Genomic DNA, 23804 nt, shown 5'->3' on the forward strand with positions numbered 1-23804 from the left:
TTACACATTTATTGTCAACAATGCGAGAGGATGGATTTTTTTTTAACCCAGCTACTGCATAGCATAAGTCATCAACAGGCTTAGACACACACTTCCTTACTGCAAGTGATGTTTACAAGTCCCACAAGGTTTTATTGCTATGGTGTCTGAGATTTTGAAATCAGGGCCAGTGGTACTAAACTGCAGGATAATTTTATTCTGTAAACTCTCATCTACTAAGAAATGAACTGACTCACTTAAGATTCTTAATTACTATCAAGTTGAAATTTATTCAGCCTGTGCTGGATTTTAACCCAAGAATGAAGTGGAAACTGAAGTTTTTTTAAAACTCTGTACCGCTCACTTTTCTAGTGTTGGAATTTCTTGGACATCTGTGGAATGTACTGAATTCAAAACGGTAAAACAAGTATTTTAAAATTTAGCAGTATGGCTACATTAAAACAAAATTGTAATTTTAGGATGAACACAACTTTTACATTTTGAAAAAAAAAACTTAGGGAAAAGAAACAAAGGAAATACTTTAATTTAAGGTATAAGTATGAAGTAGTTTAAAAAAAATACATTACTGTCCATGACAGTAGATCTTTGGATAGAAGTGAAAATGTTACTAAACTTGTTTTGGCCTAAAAAGAAACTGCTGCGATGCACAAAAAAAACAGTACAGTTGGGACTGATCCTCACAATACAAATAAGGGACATTCTAAACTCTCCACGGGTCAGTTCAGTTAAACAGGAAAACAATCCACAAACTGAAACAGGGTCAGAACATGCAGATTTGAAACAACACAGTTGAGGACCTTTTCCTCGTTCCTTCACATGAGAAATTTCATGGGAAGTATTTAGTTGGATTCTTTCCAGTTGTTTTTCCACATTATTCTTTATTTAAAAACACACTCCAAAGAAACTGTTCTGGTACTCTGGCTATCTAGCCAGAATTTATATAGGCACTAGAATGTCAGTAAATTTCAACGGCTTGATGCAATTTCTTCAAGTACTCAGTGCAAGTACAGTACAAAATCCATGGTCAAATACAATCAGAAAAGGTCAACAAGTCTTTTTGCAATAAACAGTGCTGTGCTTTATCTCTATTAGTAGATGGCTCAGAATTAGTGTACTTCTCAAGAGATCATGTTTTTAGTTGATCATCCATTTTTAAAATCAGTATTTTGTATGTTCTTAAAGGGACTTTGTACTATTGATCTAGTAATGCTACACTAAGATGGAACAGTTTGAAACATGGATCCACTCTATTCCAACATAAAACTTGCATGTGCATTTGCTATAGCCATTTTAACCCTTGCAGGAAGGTACTCATGAAATTATTATAAATATACACTTCAAAATTCTAGCAATATGCAGTTTACACATTTCCAACTAAAACACCTTCATAATTCTATAAAATCTTTTAGTGTCAGTTATGCAGACACCACTCAAGTAAATACAGACTAATGACCATTTTACACCCAATTAAATTAGTGTATATATAAATAATCTACTAAATTATACATTAAAGTACTATCTAGAAACATCAGCTGCACTACAACAATGTGCATTTGGCTTGGTCCTCAGGAGGTTTTTTTTTAAAAAGTGAAGAGGTTTAGGGAGAAAGTTCCAAACAGTAGGACTGAAATGGTGAACCTCTGCCAATGGCGGGAGTGAAGGGAGGGGAGTTGCAAAGAAGGCCAGGGTCTGAGGAACAAAGCACTCAGGAAGGGATAGAAGGCTGGCAGAGATAGGTTGGGAAAGGCCATGGAGGGATTTATAGACAAGGACAAGGATTTTGAATTTAATACAAAAGGGATGGGATGCCAGAGTAAGTTAATGAGGATGGGACAAGTGGACTTAGTGTAGGACAAGATAGTGAACAAGCTGAAATTCATAGAGGATGGAGGACATGAGACCAGCAAGATTAGTCAAGTTTGGAGGGTAACAAAAAGGGTGTCAGTGACAGAGAGGCTGAGGTAGGAGGCAGAGGAGGGAAATGTTGCAGGGATGGATGGATGCAAGTAGTCTGAGATGGATAGGATGTGGGGTTTAAAGCTCAGCTCAGGATCAAGCAAGATGCCAAAATTGCAAATGGTTTTGTTCAGCCTGAAAGATTGGCTGGGGATGGAGTGGAGTGGGTGGTGAAGGAGCAAAGTTTGTGGCAGGGACCAAAGACAGGTTTCTGGCTCCCCCCATGTTGAGCCGGCAGCAGTTTTGACTTAACAGAGACTTAATATCAGAGAAATAGTCCAAAACTACTGAGGCAATTGAGTGGTCAAGGAAGGGGGTGGAGAGGTAGAGCTCGACATCATCAGCGTAAGATTGTGAAAGGTGACCCTATGCCTGCAGATGATGTCATCAAGGGGTAGCAGGTAGATAAGGAAGAGGAGAGGATTGAGGACAGATCCTTGGGGCAGTTTAGAGGAAGAAAGAGGAGCCATTTCTGGAAATCACTAGCATTTGGATAGGAAGGATTAGAACCATATAAAGGCAGTGACATGGAGTTAGACAGAAGTGGAGAAAGATGGCATAATCAACCATGCTGAATGCTGCGGAAAGGTCAATGACAAAAGTTGGACTGGAGGAATTCAAAGAGGGACTTTTGGGATCGATGGATATGGAGCTGGGAGGAAATAACACATTCGAGAGTTTGAGAGAGGTTGGAAATGGGATGGTAGCTGGGGAGGACAGATGGACCACGGGTAGATTTGAGAAGGAATAATGACAGCAGTTTTGAAGGGAGGAAGGACAGTGCTTGTAGGAAGGGAAGCTTGAGGGATAGGAAGGGAAGTTGAGTGGGGAGAGGACTGAGAAATCAGGGTTTGAGTCTCTTGGACTAAATGAGTTTTGAGAAGTGGGAGGGGAGAATCTGGGCAACAAACTGCAAAAAGATAGGGTTCCTGGGCTAAAGGGGGTAGACAACTGAGAATGAGGAAGCAGTTCAGCTGCACGCCTGAACTCAACCTTGGAGACAAAGAAATTCATGAGATCCTCACATTTAATGTTTTGGGCTAAGGGTAAGGTAGGGGGAGGAAGAGAGTAATGCTTTCCATGGTCAAGGCAGATCTGGTACCTGAATAGGTATGCTCAAGCTTGTGAATCTTTGATTTGAGGGAACAGAGATAGGCACTAAACCAGGAGGAGCAACAGGGATGGGAGACAGTGACTGATTTGCTGGGAACAATTTTATCAAAGGCAAGAATGAGGGAGAGAGTGAACAGATCATCAGTGGCAGGAGTGTCATAACAAGTGCCAAACGCAAGGGAGTTGGGAATTTGTGAGTGGATTGAGACACAGCTGGGAGAGTTATTACCAAGAGCAGATGGTAAGAACATTGGGATTGGAGAAGAATAAGGGAACATGGGTGGTATGGGAGATGAGGAAGTGGTCAGAGATAGATTGGTACAGAGACCACGAGAGATGGTAAGATTGAGCTGGCCAAGGATCTGTGTAGGAAAGTTTATATGAAGGATTTATGTGTGTATTTTAAGCAGATGCCTAAATGAAGAGTGTGCTGAATTTGGTTTATTTCAAGGCCAGTTAGCTGACTAAAAGAAGGCTTATAAACATTCCCATCTATGATTCAACATTTTGTTAATACGTGCATGAGAAACAATTTCTAGTGCCTGTCAGCCATCTTAATAGTACTAACTCTCAGTGCTGTTCCAGTAACATTACAATAACGCTAAGCAATTAAACCCTGCCACATGAAATTTTGAAGTTGTAACTTTTACAGCTAAAGAGATTGAAAAAGAACACATTGTGAGTAAAAAAGAAAACTAATGAAAATGTTTACACTGGTTGCTTTATATTACTATTAAATTGAGACAAATATGTAAAAAATTTTTGCAGTAGGAAAAACAAAACTTGTCTTATCCTTGACAATTTTTAGCAGAAACTACGCTGGTAACTTACATTTTTTTCTGAAAATATATTCTCATAGAATTCATTACTTTTAAATACAGCTACTGGTTTAATTTAGTAACCTCTGAAAGTGTCAGTTCTGCAGGAAATTAGAGTGAACTTGATTCAACTAAACAAACTTCAACTTCACTGACCTCTCATCTTTGAGGCAATAATTTGGCACAAGTACAATCCAAATTAAAACCTTGGTGCTTTTAAAAAGCAGTCTCACTTGATGTCAGCCCATTACACTACTGAATCAGAATAGGAAAAGTAGCTAACCTAAAGACCAACAATAATTTGTTTTTGGGGGCAGAGGGGGAACAAGCACCATATTTGAGAAAAATAGGTAAACAAAGTCTGAACTGCCAGCTCTAATTTATTGGCCCAGAATTTCCTGGGTCCCATTTACGCGGAAATGGCACTGAAATTCACGCCGCTTTCCACACCAATCTTGCCAATGGGAATTTATGCTGAAATTTCCTGTAGAACTCATTTACCTATGCCAGAACATAAAAACCAGCATAAACCAAGCGCAAATACAGCACCACCAATAGGGATAATAGTGAGTGGTCTGGTGTCTTCTGCCATGGCCCCTCACTCTGAGCCTCTAGCCTCTGTTGCTCCTCTTCCTCCTAAATTATTAGGCAGAACTGAGGTTGCCCATTTGGAAACCCAATCCAGCTTGGTCCTTCTGAACACGTGTGGGATGGCTGAAAACTTTCAGATGCACCGATACTGATAATACTTTGCTTAAGTATAGCGCAGGTCTCAGGAAGAATTTCTTAAAAAAAAACGCAAAGAAAATTTGCTATCAAACTCCAGAAATCTCAGTTACAGCGATGCAAGTAAATCTACATCAGAGCATTACTGACGTAGGTGGAGGAAACTCCCATGAACTAGTCTTTTCCATAGGAGGATCTACGTAAATGAGCAGCAGAGAGTTTCAGCGGTAGTACCTCATTAGTGGTGCAAACGATGTTTCGGCATAAAACTGGTGTAAATCAGTTAACTGCAAATTTCCTTGGGGAAAAAAAAGTGCACGCTGCTCTTACGCTGTAGGCATGCTGAAAAGTTCCAGGAAATTCTGGACCATTAATTTCATTTGTGTGACCACATTGAAAAAGGCAGCCTGAAACTTCCTCAGTGCAACTTGTTTTATTACTTACAGCTCCCTCTAGTGCAAATAGTAGAGTTTAATATGTGTTAGTACAAATCTGTGAAAAATCAAATGTAGGGGTTTGTATGGTATACCAACCCCTGACAATCATGAAGTGTCAACCACAATTGTGCCTATTACAACCTTTTATGATGCACGTTATGTACAGCATAAGGCCAAAGTTTCCCTTCAGATGAGACATTAAATTATCTGCCTGTTCAAGAAGCTATAGCACTAATCAAAATCCAGGGATCTACCAGTGTCCAAGCCAACAATCAATACCGCCAGAAATAGATTAACTGGTCATTCATCTCAACACTGTGTGAAATGGTACTGGGGCAGAATGGCTGCCACATTTGCCTATACAACCTCAGGAAAGGTATAAGAACATAGGAACATAAGAAATAGGAGCAGGAGTAGGCCATACAGCCCCTCGAGCCTGCTCCGCCATTCATTAAGATCATGGCTGATCTTTGACCTCACTTCACTTTCCCACCCCAATCCACATATCCATTGATACCCTTAATGTCCAAAAATCTTTGCTCTACCTTGAATATACTCAACAACTGAGCATCCACAGCCCTCTGGGGTAGAGAATTCCAAAGATTCACAACCCTGAGTGAAGACATTTCTCCTCATCTCAGTTGTAAATGGCCAACGCCTTATCCTGAGACTATGCCTCCTAGTTCTAGACTCTCCTGCCAGGAAAAACAGCCTCTACCCTGTCAAGCCCTCTCAGAATCTCACGTTTCAACGAGATCATCTCTCAAATTTCTAAACTCCAGACAGTATAGGCCCATTCTACTCAATCTCTCCTCATAGGACAACCCTCTCATCCCAGAAATCAATCTAGTGAACTTTTGCTGCACTGCCTCTAAGGCAAGTATATCCTTCCTTAGATAAGGAGACCAAAACTGTACACAGCACTCCAGGTGTGGTCTCACCAAAGCCCTGTACAATTGCAGCAAGACTTTCTTACTCTTGTACTCCAACCCCCTTACAATAAAGGCCAACATATCATTTGCCTTCCTAATTGCTTGCTGTACCTGCATATATTGGCTTTGAAGGGTTACGGCAGTTTCTCCAGAATGATACCAGGGCTTAAAGGGTTGAATTATAAGGGTAGGTTACATAAACTTGGCTTGTATTCCCTTGAGTTTAGAAGTGATCTAATCCAGGTCTTTAAAATGAAAAAGTGATTTGATAGGATAGATACAGGGAAACTATTTCCTCTGGTGGGGGAATCAAGAACAAGGGGACATAATCTTTAAATTAGAGCTAAGCCATTCAAGAATGTAATCAGGAACCACTTTTTCCACACAAAAGGGTAGTGGAATTCTGGAACCTGTTCCCCCAAAAGGCTGTTGAGGCTGAGTCAATTGAAATTTCAAGACTGAGATCGATAGATTTTTAATAGGTAAGAGTATGAAACAATGGTGGGTAATTGGAGTTTAGGTACAGATCAGCCATGATCTAAATGAATGGCAGAACAGGTCAAGGGGCTAAATGGCCTCCTCCTGTTCCAATGTTCCTGTCACAGTCTGCACAGCCACTACACTCCAAACAAAAAAGTAAATATGTTTTGACAGTGCTACATAAATGTAAATCCTTCTTAAAGGGTTTACCAATGTGCTTTTTTTAAATCTAAGAAAAAAATCCTATAACAAAGGCTTTTCCAAAGAACAAGATTATTGCTGTCGTAAACATATGCATACCACAGCCAGATGTGTTTAGGACATTCTCTAAGGAACTTTACTGATTATCACAGCATAAATCAAGTATGTTAGCATTCTTGTGAGTAATATTTAGACATTATCACTCCGATAACTTGCTTTTCGTCAGAGACAACAACAGCCCAATTTCCAAAATTTTAAAGCACAGATTGCATGCATGACCTACAACAAATTATTTCAGCATACAACATTAATACTACACTAGTACACTCATAACCACTCAGGTTTTGAAACCACCAAATTCACAACCCTTTCACGATAAACATGATTTGACAGCAGGAGATAATGTTGAGTACATTAAGTTGATTCTGTATCGGCCTTACACAATTAAGGAAATTTGTTGAAAAAGTGCCATCTGGCAATTTGTCTAGGCAAATGCTCCAATTTATCAGTATATTACATCCCTCCATAGTTACCATAGAACGGAAATTTCACACTGCAACATCCCTGGTATGCAAAGAAATGCATTAAGTATTTTGGAGAAGCCAAGGCTAGAGATCAAGAGTTCTGTAATCTAATGAAAAGTTTACTGGACCCTGATAATGCTAAGCAGGATCTTTGTTTAATCTTTTACAGATGTTAAACCATGTACTGTTCATCATTTCAGATCCTCTATACATTAATGAAGGAGCTTTGATCAAAGGAACTAAATAAAATAACAGGAAACCCCTCATCAAAACATGGTTTCTCTATGCCTCTCAGATTCAGAGGTTACGCTAAATGGTACCAAAGAAATTCAAATAATGTGTTTTCATAGGATATGTGTGAGGGTATGTTATACATGGAAAGCATCACTTTATACCCTCAAATAGTTTTCTTTTAAAAAAAATCACAAACTTTGCATTGTAAAGTTTTAAAATTCTATTCATACAGCTGATACCATTGATTCTTTAGTGATGCTCAAGTTTATATTTGTTTAAAATATTAACACATATATAAATCTAACCTATCCAGTAAATTAATTTGAAATACTTGAAAGGAAAAAATTTGCAGGGCTACGGGGAAAGAGCAGGGGAATGGGACTAACTGGATTGCTCTTTCAAACAGCCGGCATGGGCTCTATGGGCCAAATGGCCTCCTCCTGTGCTGTAACCATTCTATGATTCTATGAATTTACAGAAGTGCCGCTTGTGAAAGTGCCCAAGTTTAAGCAGCTTTGCTCTCAGACCAGTTAACCAATATTGAGAGATTCTATTACAGACTGTTGTAGTACAGGAGACGAATGGCCCTTTGTGCAGCCATTTCATCAGCAAATAATTCCATTTGGGAATTCACCTCTTTAACAAACTAATTTGCAAAGCACAAATTTTGATTCATTTGCAGGTTCTTTAGCTACAGAAATTTTAAACCAATGCAGAAAATCTGAGAAGGATGTGTATTGTGAAAACATTTAAATAAATATCCATTTTAAATGCCACAAATGACAATACATACAGGGTTTAAGTGGAACATTTGCATTTTAGCATTAAAGTAAAATTTTGGATATTCTGAAGAGGACACAGACACGATGGGCCAAATGGCCTCCTGTGCTGTAAATTTCTATGATCTGCTGGAATTTACCTTTCGTGCTTGCTCTTCAGCACGTTCCTTTTTAATTTTCTCTAGCTCAGCCAAAAGAGCAGCAGTGTCGTCGTCATCATCATCTTCACTACTACTGTCTCTATCAGAATCTTCCTCCTCTTCTTCCTAAAGGCAATAAATTAGAAATTATAACTAAATATAACCGTAAAAGAAACTACAAAGTATCCAGCATGTTCTATATTGATCATCTCTAAAAAGCTCACCCAGTTACTGAAAAAACTTCCTCTAGTTTCACTCAGATTTACAGATAACAAAATATTCAGAACAGTCTCAAGTGGACCAAGATCTTAGCTCTCTTTATAACATTTATGCCCTCAAATTTCTGTAAAATAGAAGCTGTTTTCATTCAAACTTTTCTTTAGATTTTGTAAATTGATGTTCTTGTCAGTGTCACACTTTAACACCTAGGTTTGAGTTTTTTTGGGGTGGAATTGGGTGTGAAAGTAGAGACCACACCCTATACTTCTGTGGCATAGCATTTCATTGCACTAATGTGCTGCACAACTGGGCCACCTAGTGGCTTAAATGGTCATTGCAGAAACATCATGAAAATTTCAAACTCATGAATGGGGAAAATATGAAATTAAACTAACCACCAATGCCTTTTAAAGGAGTAAAACAAAAAAGTTAGTTTTGCTCAACTGTAGTTCAAACATGTGCCCCTAAATATAGAACTTAAAATGAGGATTAGTCCTTAAACTTAGTTTATAAAATCCCAATCTTGCTAGGATAGGAAAGTACCAAAGCAGGAAAATTTGGTAGCCAGTTCTTACAAAAAAAAAGCTAAATGTATTCATTAGTAGAAATCTTGGTGGGCCATTAACATATCTAAGTTACATCATGCAATGCCATAACAGCATACTAACTACCAGGTTTCTTGATAACTAGATCACAAATATAGGGGTTCCTTTGTTCAGGAAAAATGTTACATAGGTAGAATTCTCCTAGGACAGCAATTCATTATAAATTAAGTATGTAGTGTTACCTAATTTGCTGAAATATATTAATTTTGCAGCCCCCTGTAAATTTGAGGAAATACACTTTGCAAGGATGTGTTACTTAAACTTACTCTGCTGAAAAGTCACCAATGCGCGCATATTTATTTATATATATATATATATATATATATATATATATATATATATTTTGGAGAATACAACTCATAGAATAGACACATCTAGTAGATGGACAGTAATAATGATTCATTCTGTACAAAGCCAGGAAAGGGAGTAAAAAGATAAGCCCCTACATAGCCATGTCCAAGTATTTATCTGAAAAATACACCCCAATTCAATTTAAAAATTCAAAATAACAAGGTGGTAGGTCTGCTAACTGCGGCTTCCAACATCTTGGATAAACAAAGAAACAAAATGTTTTGTTTATTAGGCTCAGTTCCCAGCATCCTCATTGCTTTTACTAAAGCTGCAGGGAAAGGGAGAGGAAAAGAATAAGGGAGCCAAGACTAAGCAAAAAATTTATTAGCCTAGTCAACAGGGACAGATCCTCAGCGAGGCAAGGCTTCTGGCTGTCAGTCTGGAGCATCCCATACCCATCCCAAATCCTGAGCTCGTACATTTGCATAAAAGGGGCAGGCACCTGTACCATTTTCAGCACTACTTGGCAAAATGTTGGAATGGCATCTTGCCACTATGTTATGCTAACCAAAGACTTTCTCAAACTGACAAGATTTTCACAAATTCAAATTTGCTGCTTTCTCAATGGCAATTGATTTCTCTGTGGGACCCACTTCCACCAGGATCTAAACCTTATTACTATATATATCTGGATCATGCAGGTATACCTTGTTTTATAGGTGGAATTTGCAGGAATTCCAGTAGATGGTATCATCTCACATCATCCACACTGGGGTGGGGAAGGAAGAGAGAGGGGGAAAAGGAGGGACACACAGGAAATGCCCACCTCCCCTCCAACAGACTTTGGTAGTGCACAAAAATAGATAGAGCTGACAGAACTGAGCCCCCCCTCCAAAATTCCAGCCTACGTGCTACATGCATCATGATTGCACTCCCCCAACATTAGACCCATGGGATTTTGACGCTCTCATTTCCACAGTTGAGGAATATCAGAGAAGTGACATCTATTTTGGAAGATCAGCCACCTTGTGATAAGGTTATCAAGAACAAACAGAGCGCAATCAAGGAAAAGACCACTGTTGGAAATTATAGATATTCTTTAAGCAAACCAAGTAGAAAAATCATAATCTACATCTGTCAGCGGATCATCAGCATCAAGGTTTGCTGCAGGTATCTGATCGAGCCGTGGTCTCTTTGAAGATGATGTTGTGTGTTCTGCAAGAATAGCAAAAAGAAGTTACAGGTTTTCAAAGAAAAATTAAACTTTGTTAGGTAGATTTCTGTTCTGTCTTTCAAGTGTCAGCCTTGACTCAGTGGTAGCACTCACATCTGAATGAGAAAAATGTGGGTTCGTCCCACTCCAGACACGAGCACATAATCTAGGCTGACACTTCAATGCAGTACTGAGGGAGTTCTGCAGTGTTGGGGGTGCTGTCTTTCAGATGAGACATTAAACCAAGGCCCAGTCTGCCCTCACAGGCAGGCTTAAAAGATCCCATGGCACTATTCGAAGAGCAGGGAAGTTTTGGGCAATGTTTATCCCTCAACCAACATTATTAAAATAGATTATCCTGTCATTATCTCATTGCTCTTTGTGGTACCTTGCTGTGTGCAAATTGGCTGCCGCGTTTCACTACATTACAATAGCATCTACACTTCAAAAGTACTTAATTGGCTGTAAAGCGCTTTGGAACGTCCTGAGGTCGTGAAAGGCGCTATATAAATACAAGTTCTTTCTTTTTCAGAGGCCCTTTCTTGCATTATCTTTCTTCTGCAGAAAATGGTAGGGAAAATGCAATGCTTCATAACTCCAACAGTGCAGCATCGTCAGCTGACAACATCCTTGCTTGCTGTGATGCAAGATAACCTGTGTCAATTTTGTCAAACTCGAGGGGGTGGATTTTGATCTTTCTCACCTCGCTGTTGAGCATCACCTGGTCATTTAAATCAATGGAAGAAAAACTGGGCTGGCCCTGCAACAGGCATGTTAACCCCCTTCCCTATTTGCCTCTCTGCACTGCGTCTAGGCAATGATTAATACCTATGCAATAAAGACAAAAACATATCCTGAAATGTTTTGTTCAGCCGTTTCGTTTGCTCCCTTGCTGTTACACCGAGCTAAGAGCACTTTTTTACCTGAAGAATAACATAATTTAGTCCCGGTCTTTGTCAAAATTACCATAGGTCCTATAGGGGACAAGAGAAAAGCCGGGGTGACTTTCCAATCATCCCATGTGACAATAGCTAGTCTCTGCTCAGCATGTTCACATAACTACAGCCAAGATCAGGATCTTTGCCACGAAGGTAATAGCAGTCACAAATCTACATTCCACCACTCCAACATTGCGTAGATTCTCTAACATATGACACAACCATATTGCCCTTGCTGCAATGCTTCCTATGTAATAGCCTGGCAGAGAGGCAAAATACATTTAATAGATGGATCCAACAGTTGCACAGTGCAGAAAAGTAGCCCTAGGTGTTAATCTGAACATTCACCCGGGTTAATAGGGAATTTACATTTTAAAATATGTTTTTTTATATAGATTACAATTTTCTGTAAAACGACATTCAAGAAATTCAGTACCTTGTATCACAAATGGAAAAACACAAGTATCAGTAAATCTAGGCTTGTGACAAATTGCCAAGATTGAAAACAAATGACTGTAATGTTCTTATACTTTCAGTTCAAAATTATTCCTTTCCTCAGTTCCGTAGCCCCAACAGTCCTAGGGATACAATTTCTATAAGCAGGAAAATTAAATGCAACTTTTTAAACTTAAAAAGTCAAGGGAAACTGATATTTTACACCACTACAGTTGATCATAAAAAAAAGGACACACACAGACAATTTAAGAAAATCACAACTTTAATACCCAACAGAACTCCCCAGTTTTGTAGAGAAATTTTGCTGCATACCTCTGGGTGGTCGGTCTCTATTCTTTTCACGTCCCACCACTCGTTCTCTCTCCTCCAGTTCCCTGCGGAAGTCACGAGTCCGCAGCTCTTCAGGGACATCCTGGGTTGGTTGCCTGAAAGCAAATTGTACAAATATTTATATCACTTGCAGGCAGTTTTTTTTTGATTATCTCTATATTGAGCTCAAAACAAGTTAGTTTAAAAATTATATTTGGGGCAGCAGAGTCACGTGCACTGCTGTGCCACAGCAGTTCAATCTCAGCCAAGGACCAATCTCAGGCACCAACCAGAGATCAGTCATGCACCAATTGGGTTGGCACACCACCCAGTGACCAGTTCAAATTGGAACTGGCAAAGGCCCAGAGGGAGAGGTCAATCACATGCCAGCAGATGTAGTGCACCTTCCAGTGACTGGTTCAAAATGGAACTGGTAAAGATATAAGGGCAGTGCTCACATACCCATCTTTGCAGTCACAAGTGGTGCTTGACATACTGATACCAGAAAGGGGAAAAAGGAGAGAAAATTGTAAACATGAGAGGTAAATTGGGTATCATGGCTACTGCTAGTGATTTGTTATGCTGTGACATTCTTTAACAAATTCCATGATTTTCACAAATCAACTGTGATGTGTGATTTTCCTCATCATGTTCATCATGATGGGTTGAAAGTCTGGTTGCCTTGTTTCCCCACACTCTAGGAACCATTCAGCTCGAGCCTGCCATTCAATTAGATCATGGCTGATCTATACCTCAACTCCATTTTCCTGCCTTTGCCCCATATCCCTTAATGCCCTTACCTAACAAAAATCTCTCTCAATCTTGAATGCTCCAATTGCCCGAGCATCCACGACCTAGCTCTAATTTTATTATATCTCTTTGTTCTTGATTCCCCCACTAGAGGAAATAGTTTCTCTGTATCTACCTTATCAAATCCTTTTAACATTTTAAGCACCTCGATCAGATCACGTCTTCATCTCCTATACAAGCAAGCCAAGTTTATGCAAGCTGCCCTCATAATTTAACACTCCAAGTCCTGGTATCACTCTTTTTGATGAACTGGAAGTGATCCACTTACATCAATTTTTTTTTTATATAAGGAAAAAGAAAAGACAACTTATTTCATCTTCTGGAAACGTTAAAGTTTTAGCAAGATTGTAATGAACACCTCACAATGGTTTAAAAATGTGCTGTGATCCCCTTTAGTAAACAAAAGGAGCTGAACAGCAATCTTACAGAACAGACTTGTAGCTCAACTCACTTGATAGAATTATCTTCCTCTCCTGTCTTCAGCTCCATAGATCATTTTTTTGTTCTTTTAATTTTAGGATTATGGTAACCTCATCTTGATACTTATTGGAAGCCCCCGCCCAATTCTGCAGCTGGGAAATTCCCCACACCTTGTCCACATGATTTTTCAATTTTTCCCTGCTGCTGTATGATTTGCTGCAACAAATCATCAGCCCTGCTCATCACTACCAGAGATGGTTAGGAATATTTAGATTTGTGAGGCTAACCACAGCATACCTGTGTTACAAATGTTACACCACTGTTTAAAGAAGGAGAAAGGGATAAACCCGACAACTACAGGCCAGTCAGCCTAACGTCGGCGGTGGGGAAACTTTTAGACACATTAATCCCGGACAAAATTAATAGGCACTTGGAAAAATATGGGTTAATAAATGAAAGCCAGCATGGATTTGTTAAAGGCAAATCATGTTTGACTAACCTGATTTACTTCATTAAAGAACTCACTGAGGGGGTTGATGAGGGTAGTGCGGTTGATGTTATGTATATGGACGTTCAAAAGGTGTTTGATAAAGTACCACATAATAGACTTGTCAGCAAAATTGAAGCCCATGGGATTAAAGGGCAGTGGCTGTGTGGATACGAAATTGGCTAAGGGACAGAAAGCAGAGAGTAGTGGTGAACGGTTGTTTTTCAGACCGGGGAGAGGTGGGGGGGGGGGGTGGCGGTAATGGTGGAGAGAGTGTGTACAGCGGTGTCCCCCAGTGGTCGATGCTGGGACCACGGTTTTCTTTTTGATATACAATGATGACCTGAACTTGGGTATATTGGGTATAATTTCAAAGTTTGCAGATGACATGAAACTCAAATGTAGTAAATAGTAAGGAGGATAGTAACAGACTTCAGGAGGACATAGACAGAATGATGAAATGGGCAGAAACATGGCAGATGAAATTTAATACAGAGAAGTGTGAAGTGATTCATTTTGGTAGGAAGAATAGGGAGAGGCAATATAAACTAAATGGTACAATTTTAAAGGGGGTGCACGTACATAGGTCTTTGAAGGTGGTGAGACAAGTTGAAAATATTAAAAAGGTATACGGGATCCTTGGCTTTACTAATAGAGGCATAGAGTACAAAAGCAAGGAAGTTATGCTAAATCTTCATAAAACATTGGTTAGGCCCCAGCTGGAGTATTGTGGCCATTTCTGAGCACCACACTTTAAGAAGGATGTCAAGGTCTTAGAGAGGGTGCAGAGGAGATTTACTAGAATGGCACCAGGGATGAAAGATTTCAGTTACATGGAAACACCGGAGAAATTGGGGTTGTTCTCCTTAGAACAGAGGAGGTTAAGGGAAGATTTGATAGAGGTGTTCAAAATCATGAACGGTTTTGATAGAGTAAATGAGAAACTGTTTCCATGGCAGAAGGGTCGGTAGCCAGAGGACACGGATTTGAGGTAATTGGCAAAAGAACCAGAGGCAACATAAGGGGAAAAAAATTAGGCAGTGAGTTGTTATGAACTGGAATGCACTACCTGAAAGGGAGGTGGAAGCAGATTCAATAACAACTTTCAAAAGGGAACTGGAGAAAAACTTGGAGGGAAAATTTGCAGACTAATTGGATAGCTCTTTCAAAGAGCCAATGGGCTGAATGGCCTCCTTCTGTGCTGTATCATTCTATGATTCTACCTACAACTGTAGGTAATTTTAAGATTGTGTCCCCTTGTTCTGGATACCCCTACCAGAGCAAATAAAGTAGATACAGATTTTTTTTTAAAATCAAATCCCTTTATCATTTTAAAGCCCCCAACCATCTAAACTCAAGGGAAACGCCCCTAACCAAAGTCAGAAATAACATCCTCTATGACTGAGATCATGGTGCATTATTCCTCCCTGTCCTCACCGCAGCTTTTGATATGTCAAGTCATCCTCTAACACTCCTTCCTCCATTGTCCAGTTCTGTGGGAATGCCTTGCTTGGTTCTACTCTTATCTATCTGAACAAAGCCAGAGCATCTCCAGCAATGGCTTCTCTTCCGCCTCTTCACCGTCACCTCCAGAGTGCCCACAAGGGTTTATCCTTACCCCTTCCTCATCTACATGATGCCCCTTGCCGACATCATCCAGACATATCAGCTTCTACCTCTCCACCACTTCTCTCGATCCCTCCACTGTCTCAGTGTTGGATGAGCCACAATTTCTCCAGCTAAACATTGACAAGACCAAAGCCATAGACTTCAGCCCCACATGAAACTCTGTACCCATAACACCGATTCCATCCCCTTCCTTGGCCAGTGCCTCAAGTTGAACCAGGCTGTTTGCAATCTTGTTGTCCTATTTGACCCCAAGCTGAGTTTCTAACTCCATATCCTGTCCATCACAAAGACCTACTTCTAGCTCTATAACAGCACCTACCTTCACTCCTGCCTCAGCCCATCTGCTGCTGAAACCCTCATTCATGATTTTGTCACCTCCAGACTTGACTATTCCAGATTCCCACCGTCCACCCTCCGTAAATTTCAGCTCATCCAAAACATTGTTGCCAATATCCTATCCCGCACCGTCCCGCTTACCCATCATTCCGGTCCTCACCAAACCACATTGGCTCCCAATCCCCCAGCGCCTCAAATTTAAAATTCTCATTCTTCTGGTTTTCTTTATTCGTTCATGGGATGTGGGCATCGTTGGCAAGGCCAGCATTTATTGCCCATCCCTAATTTCCCTTGAAAAGGTGGTGGTGAGCCGCCTTCTTGAACCGTTGGTGCAGTGAAGGTTCTCCCACAATGCTGTTAGGAAGGGAGTTCCAGGATTTTGACCCAGCGACGATGAAGGAACGACAATATATTTCCAAGTCAGGATGGTGTGTGACTTGGAGGGGAACGCGCAGGTGGTGTTGTTCCCATGTGCCTGCTGCCCTTGTCCTTCTAGGTGGTAGAGGTCGTGGGTTTGGGAGGTGTTGGCAAAGAAGCCTTGGCAAGTTGCTGCAGTGCATCCTGTTGATGGTACATACTGCAGCCACGGTGCACTGGTGGTGAAGGGAGTGAATGGGGTGCCAATCAAGCGGGCTGCTTTGTCCTGGATGGTGTCGAGCTTCTTGAGTGTTGTTGGAACTGCACTCATCCAGGCAAGTGGAGAGTATTCCATCACACTCCTGACTTGTGCCTTGTAGATGGTGGAAAGGCTTTGGGGAGTCAGGAGGTGAGTCACTCGCCACAGAATACCCAGCCTCTGACTTGCTCTTGTAGCCACAGTATTTATGTGGCTGGTCCAGTTAAGCTCCTGGTCAATGGTGACCCCCAAGATGTTGATGGTGGAGGATTCGGCGATGGTAATGCCGTTGAATGTCAAGGGGAGGTCGCTCTCTCTTGTTGGAGATGGTCATTGCCTGGCACCTGTCTGGCGCGAATGTTACTTGCCACATATCAGCCCAAGCCTAGATGTTGTCCAGGTAGCGCTGTATGCGGGCTCAGACTGCTTCATTATCTGAGGGATTGCGAATGGAACTGAACACTGTTCAATCATCATCGAACATCCCCATTTCTGACCTTATGATGGAGGGAAGATCATTGATAAAGCAGCTGAAGATGGTTGGGCCTAGGACACTGCCCTGAGGAACTCCTGTAGCAATGTCCTGGGGCTGAGATGATTGGCCTCCAACAACCACTACCATCTTTGTGCTAGGTATGACTCCAGCCACTGGAGAGTTTTCCCCTCGATTCCCAGTGACTTCAATTTTACTAGGGCTCCTTGGTGCCACACTCAGTCAAATGCTGCCCTGTTTAAATCCCTTCATGACCTTCCCCCTCTCGATCTCTGACCTCCTCCAGCTGTACAAATTTCCCATCCCAAACATTCCATTCCACTAAATATGTCCTCATGTGCACCCCACCCCCTCCCTTTAGCCACCATAACCCCACGCTCTGCAATTCCCTCCCTAAACCCCTCCACCTCCCTCTTCTCCTTTAACAGCCTCCTTAAAACCTACTTCTTCGAACAAGCTTTTGATAACCCCTCCTAGTATCTACATCTTAGGCTCGGCATTCATTTTTTTCCCTTATGCTTCTGTGGAGAACATTGTGACATTTTTCTACGTTAAAAGGCGCTATATAAATGCAAGTTGCTGTTAATGTACAAAGGCTGATATGAACAAAAGCAGATTAGTGAGCAGTGTATATTCCAAAAATGCATTATAATCCTTCACAAATGTCCAAAGTATCATAGCGTGAAAATTGTCAATAATTGTTAATATTTTTAATAAAATTTCATAAGACTTCTGTAGAAAGTTTAAATACATGCACTGTGTATACAAATATTTCATGGTAAAACTTGGAGTTATCTGTTTATACAATCACAGATTGTATAAACAAATATATAGTATAAGCAGTATAACAAGTATAACCAAATATGCCAGTTTTAAAAAGTCTGCACACAAAGCTTTTCTGCATGTAAGAATATATGGTACTAAGCCTGTTGGGATGTGGTCCCTTGGGCTAGTCAGACTTTTATTGCCTCTTTTCTATTGCCACTCAATTATTAAAAAAAGTCTAATTCTTTAACTTGAACTCCATCCACCTTCCCCATACCCTAAAAAATAAATACACATTCTAACCTGTATTTGATTTTAGTATGTGAAGGAAGGTCCCGACTCGAGTACTGCTTGGAAAGTTGACTGAGATCTCCTTCTCCTTTTCCTCCTCGAGCTGGTTCAAACGTTGGTCGGGCAGCTGTAGTCATTTTTAAGTATACTACATAAAAAGATAATCAAGGAAACAGTTACTTGAAAAGGAAATGGGTAGTTAGAGTGTTTATCCACACACAAGAAGCAGGACAAACAGTATTTATACTTCCAAAAAGTTCAAAAACATTTCCAGACAAATCAGAACTTATTGTTCAAAGCAAACCAAACTGTTGCAACAGAGTTTATAATACAGCACAACTGTCAAAAGTACCTACATAAAATACCAGGGCATCTATTTCATTACAGATGGAGATTTAGTGTTTGCTTATTTAAATTCTCTCTCATTTGTTTGATCCCACACACAACTGAAAACTTAATTATTTAACAGAGTAAAGCAACTTTGGGTGGACCCCGCTCCTTTGAGAGGTTCACATTACATAGTGCCACCTTGGTCAGAAGCTCTTCGCTATCTCGATTTCCTGCCTTCATCAGCAGCAGTCCTGACCATTTATTATGCAACTATTGAAGGAAGTCTTTGTCCTTTTTTTTACACCTTAGAAGTGCTAAAGTTTTTACAAGTTTTACATTTTCATGAAAGCTGTATCCATTAACATTATCAATACTGCAATTCCTGCAAAAATTGATTTATTATTTTGCATTTTGGTTCCAATCAGCCAAGGTCTATCCTTGGGGGAGGGGGAAATTCTTGAATACATTTCTGTTATTAATGCTGGCTTTTTTATGCAGCCCATGAATTCTGGTTAACTGGCTCATACAGCTCTAGTCCCCAGTTAATGCATTTTTTATTTTGGTAACGGGTTGATCAGCATCTGAAAAAGATCAATGTTTCAAGTATGATACTTCATCAGAACAATTCTGGGGAAGTGTCACTCCCAAAATATTTCTTTTCATATACTGACTGACCTGTTTTCAGATTGCCAGCATTTACAGTTTCAAACGATACCAGAGTTCACACGATACCAGAGTTCACCCGAGTACCAGCAGGGGTGGGTGCAGATCACTGTTAACCAAAAGTTGAAGCCATCTTAAGAGCTCAAAAGCCTGTGACAATTAATTTTACAGGCAATCAGCTGGTCAGCAACAATTGACCTCCCTGCTTTTAAGATGAAGACCTAATTTTTCCAATGATCCTGACATTCCTTTGACAAACTACATTTCTCCATCCTGTACCTTGGACATCTCATTCAAAGATTTGACATTTTTTCCACATTAATTACAATCTCATTTGATAATCACCTCCAAACCACACTCCAAGACACGAGTACGTAATTTAAAATGACTCTCCAGTGTCGTACTGTAGTAGTGCCGAAAAGAGGTGCCATCCTTTTTATAAGTTAAATTGGGTCTCTGTCTGCCTGCTCTAGTAATTGTTAAAGAACCCATGGCATTATCTGAAGATCAAGGAGTTCTCAAAGTAATCTGGTCAATATGAGGGGTTTGATAGAGCAAGTAGGGAGAAACTGTTTCCTCTGACAAGTGTGTCGGTAACCAGGTCATAGATTTAAAATGATTGGCAAAACAACTAGGAGAAATTTTTTCTCAGAGTTGTTAAGATCTGTACACACTACCTGAAAGAGCAGTGGAAGCAGATTCCATAGGAACTTTCAAAAACAATTGCACATGTACTTGAAGAGGACTAATTTGCAGAGTTATGGGGAAAAAGTTGGGATGTGGGACTAAACTGGATAACTCTTTCAAAGAGCTTGGACAGGCATGGCTGGGCCGAATGGGCTCCTCCTGTGCTGTAAGGTTCTATAATATTACTCCCTCAAACAATACCACTGAAAACAGATTTAACTAGTCATGGGATCTTGAAATGCTGAAATTGCTAGCAGCCCGGGAGAATTTTGCACTTTAAATTTTCTGCTGCAGCAGCTCTCCCTCAACCACCACCCACCCCCCCCAAACACTGACGATACCGGCTACCACCGCAGAGGCCTCTGCCTTGGTGACATCACCCCCCCGCCACCGCAGAAAGCCAGAGAAACAGGTCCAGCTGGTTGCCGAGAGTCAGGGGGGGAAGGGGTGGAATGAAGACCAAGGTTTCTCATTGGAACAACCAAGGAGAAAGGGAGAAGGAAAGTTTTTGAACTAAGGTTTAGATGCTTCACTACTATGACTATTGAAGCAGAGGCGAGAGAATCATTTAAAAGGGAATGGAATAAGTATTTGAAAAGGAGGAATATAAAAGCATCTGGGGGCAATGGAGCTACAGGAGAGAGACTGGCACAGGCACCGGTGGCTGAATAGCCTCCTCCAGTGTTGTCATTTCTATCATTCTCCTTTACAAAGTCCAAGCCCAGAGAGTGGTTTAGAAATATTAGCACTGAGCTGAGTTTAGGACAATGCGCTTTGTGAGAAGTTACCAAACCACTGAGCCTGTTGCTGCCCTGTGCAATCTCTGTTTGGTTCTGGTCGGTCAGTGCCAGCCTCTTGACGTGTGAGGACTAAGTACAGACGGGCACTAACTGAGGCTCCTAGTTCAGAATTGTTACCTTCACACAGAACCTAAGTCTAAACCAGAGTCCAAGCAGATTGGAAGACAGTTGGGGTCCTTTAAAATGGCACTGACTGGAGAGCCTGACCGCACCTTGTGCAGTGCGGGGAATTCTGGATGCAGTTACAGGATGAATATCAGCGGGTATAGGATTACTACTAGTTACAGGTAGCATATCAGGGCATTACACCCATTACTATCAGTTACATATAGATCAGTGAGTTATTGTATTACTGGTCGTTACGAGGGGAATCCGAGTGTTACCAGTATTACTATTAATTATCAGTGCAATTTCAGTATGTTACCATTCATTACTGGTAGAATCAAAGTTCCTCCCACCTCTGGTTTCCCCCCCTGCGAATTCCTCCCCTACCTTCGGTTTCCCCCCTTCCCCACCCATAGTTTCCCTTCTTCACCTGCTTGTGGGTGGCTTCCTGGTTCTTGGAACTTCTTGCACAACAGCTACTGGCACGAAATCACGAGCAAAGATACTCGACCGCAGGGGACCCAACCTTTTTAAGGTAAATGTAATAATATTTGCAGATGTCACGTGGTTCAACGTCATGTGATCAAACCTCCAGGAATACCTCCAACTAGAGTTGCCAATATTACTTAAATCAGAACGTTGTGGGTTCAATTCCCACTCGAGACTTGAACATATGTTATAGGCTGACGCTTCAGTGCAGTACTGAGGAAGTGCTACACTGTCAGAGGTACCATCTTTCGGATGAGTCGTTAAACCAAGACCCTGTCTACCCTCTTCAGTGTACGTAAAAGATCCCATAGCATTGTTTGAAGAAGAGCAGAGGAATTCTCCCAGTGTCCTAGCCAATATTTATCCCTCAGTCAACATCGCTAAAAACACATTATTTGGTCACTTATCACATTGCTGTTTGTGGGACCTTACTGCTAACAAATTGGCTACCGCATTTCCTGCATTACAATAGTGACTACACTTCAAAAAAGTACTTCATTGGCTGTAAAGCGCTTTAGGACGGCCTGAGATCGTGAAAGGTACCATATAAATGCAAGTGCTTTCTTTATCTGGCATTCAAATGTGAACTTGAGTGAGGGTTAATGATAATTGACAAGATACAGCAGCTAATCATGCTCACATGTATACCATGTGTTTCTGAGGCTGACGGAAAATTCTCATACATTGAATAGAGCCAGCAAAGGACATTTTGTCACAATATTTCAGCAAATTCCTTCACAACACAGCTTTAAAAGCATAAGTTTGTAAACCACTTGATTTTCAGAACTAAACTGCTCTTTTACTTTTTATAAAAACAGATTATATTGTCAAATGATTTTTATGTCTTGTTTGACAATACAAAAAAAAGTGAATGGGTGGGAAATGCCACAAGGTGAACCAAAGCCAATAGCAAAATGTTGTAAAAAAAAGAGACTTACACCAAGACTTTGAAATTCAATTATAAAAAGTTAACTACACGAAAATCCAAGTATTTACCATTTATACATCACGTAAAAACTTGCATGTTTGGCAATAATTCTTGCTGAAGTAGTCTGACATGACATTGCCTAAATTTTACTAGCAATTAAATACTAAACAAATGCTCAATAGGATTTCATAAGTTCAGTTGGTACCAAAAACTACTGCTATTACATCTCAACTTAAAATGACCACCATCACTATGGCCCTGAATTTCCGCAGGGGTTCTACCGATCTCCTGCCGTAACTTCAGTGGGAGAATGGCGGAACCCCAGAGAACAACTTTAATGGTAATTTCCAGCTGTTTACGTCGTTTCTCCGGGTGTTCCACTGCTTTCCTGCTAAAGTTAAAGCACACTATCAGGACAACTCCTGTTGAAATTCATGACCTGGGAGTTATCAAGCAGGCTCAGCTTATTCCAGTAAAAATTTGTGGTGCAACAATGATGCAAATATTTTCAATGTTATTTTCATGTTTTGATCTCTATTTTTATTCAAAGTATTATCAAGATGAATCAAACTAGGCTCGTATTCTTCCTCCATGTTTTGTTGCTGCCTCACCATGAGCAGCAGGCACCTGATCTACCCAACAACTAGTGTCTTACCTTTTTTTAAAAAAAAGTGTGCTCTGGATGTCACAACACTGGCAAGGCCACATTTACTGCCCAGCCCTAATTGCTCTGAAAAGGTGGTAGAGGGTTACCTTCTTGAACTGCTGCAGTACTTGCAGTAATGATACCCCCACGATGGTGTTAGGTAGGGAATTCTAGGATTTTGGGCCAACGATAAGAATAGGAGCAGGAGTAGGCCATACGGCCCCTCAAGCCTGCTCTGCCATTCAATAAGATCTTGGCTGATCATCTACCTCAACTCTACTTTCCCGCCCTATACCCATGTCCCTTGATTCCCTTAGTGTCCAAAATCTATCGATCTCAGTCTTGAATATACCCAACAACTGAGCATGCAAAGCCCTCTGGGGTAGAAAATTCCGAAGATTAATAACCCTCCGAGTGAAGAAATTTTTTCCTCACCTCAATCCTAAATGGCCGACTCCTTATCTTGAGACTACGGCCCCTAGATCCAAAGGCTCCAGCCAAAGGAAACAGCCTCTCAGCATCTACCCTGTCAAGCCCTCTAAGAATTTTATACGTTTCAATGAGATCACCTCACATTCTTCTAAACTCCAGAGAATATAGGCCCACTCAATCTCCCCTCATAAGACAACCCTCTCATCCCAGGAATCAATCGAGTGAACTGTTGTTGCACCCCCTCTAAAGCAAGTATATCCTTCCTTAGGTAAAGAGACCAAAACTGTACACAGTACTCCAGGTGCTGTTTCACCAGACCCCTATACAATTGCAGCATGACCTCCTTACTCTTATACTCCAACCCCCTTGCAATAAACACTCACGTACTATTTGCCTTCCTAACTGCCTGCTGTAACACTTTCCCCACATTATACTCCATCTGCCACCTTCTCGCCCACTCACTTAACCTGTCTATATCCATTTGCAGCTTCTTTGTGTCCTCCTCA

At 40.7% G+C, this 23804-nt stretch overlaps 1 protein-coding gene across 1 annotated transcript in view; it reads right to left on the reverse strand.

Annotated features, from left to right (window-relative positions):
- cwc15 (CWC15 spliceosome associated protein homolog) overlaps positions 1-23804 on the reverse strand; it is a 29053-nt gene that overhangs the window by 1540 nt on the left and 3709 nt on the right. Inside the window, exons 2-5 of the mRNA XM_067986365.1 lie at positions 18231-18366; positions 12375-12487; positions 10588-10670; positions 8368-8466 (exon numbers count right to left, since the gene is read on the reverse strand). Of these exons, the coding sequence (XP_067842466.1) occupies positions 8368-8466; positions 10588-10670; positions 12375-12487; positions 18231-18355 (420 nt within the window). The 5' untranslated portion in view covers positions 18356-18366. The remainder of the gene's footprint in view (positions 1-8367; positions 8467-10587; positions 10671-12374; positions 12488-18230; positions 18367-23804) is intronic.

This window comes from Heptranchias perlo, chromosome 6 (genome assembly GCF_035084215.1).
Source record: "Heptranchias perlo isolate sHepPer1 chromosome 6, sHepPer1.hap1, whole genome shotgun sequence".
Classification (NCBI taxonomy): domain Eukaryota; kingdom Metazoa; phylum Chordata; class Chondrichthyes; order Hexanchiformes; family Hexanchidae; genus Heptranchias; species Heptranchias perlo.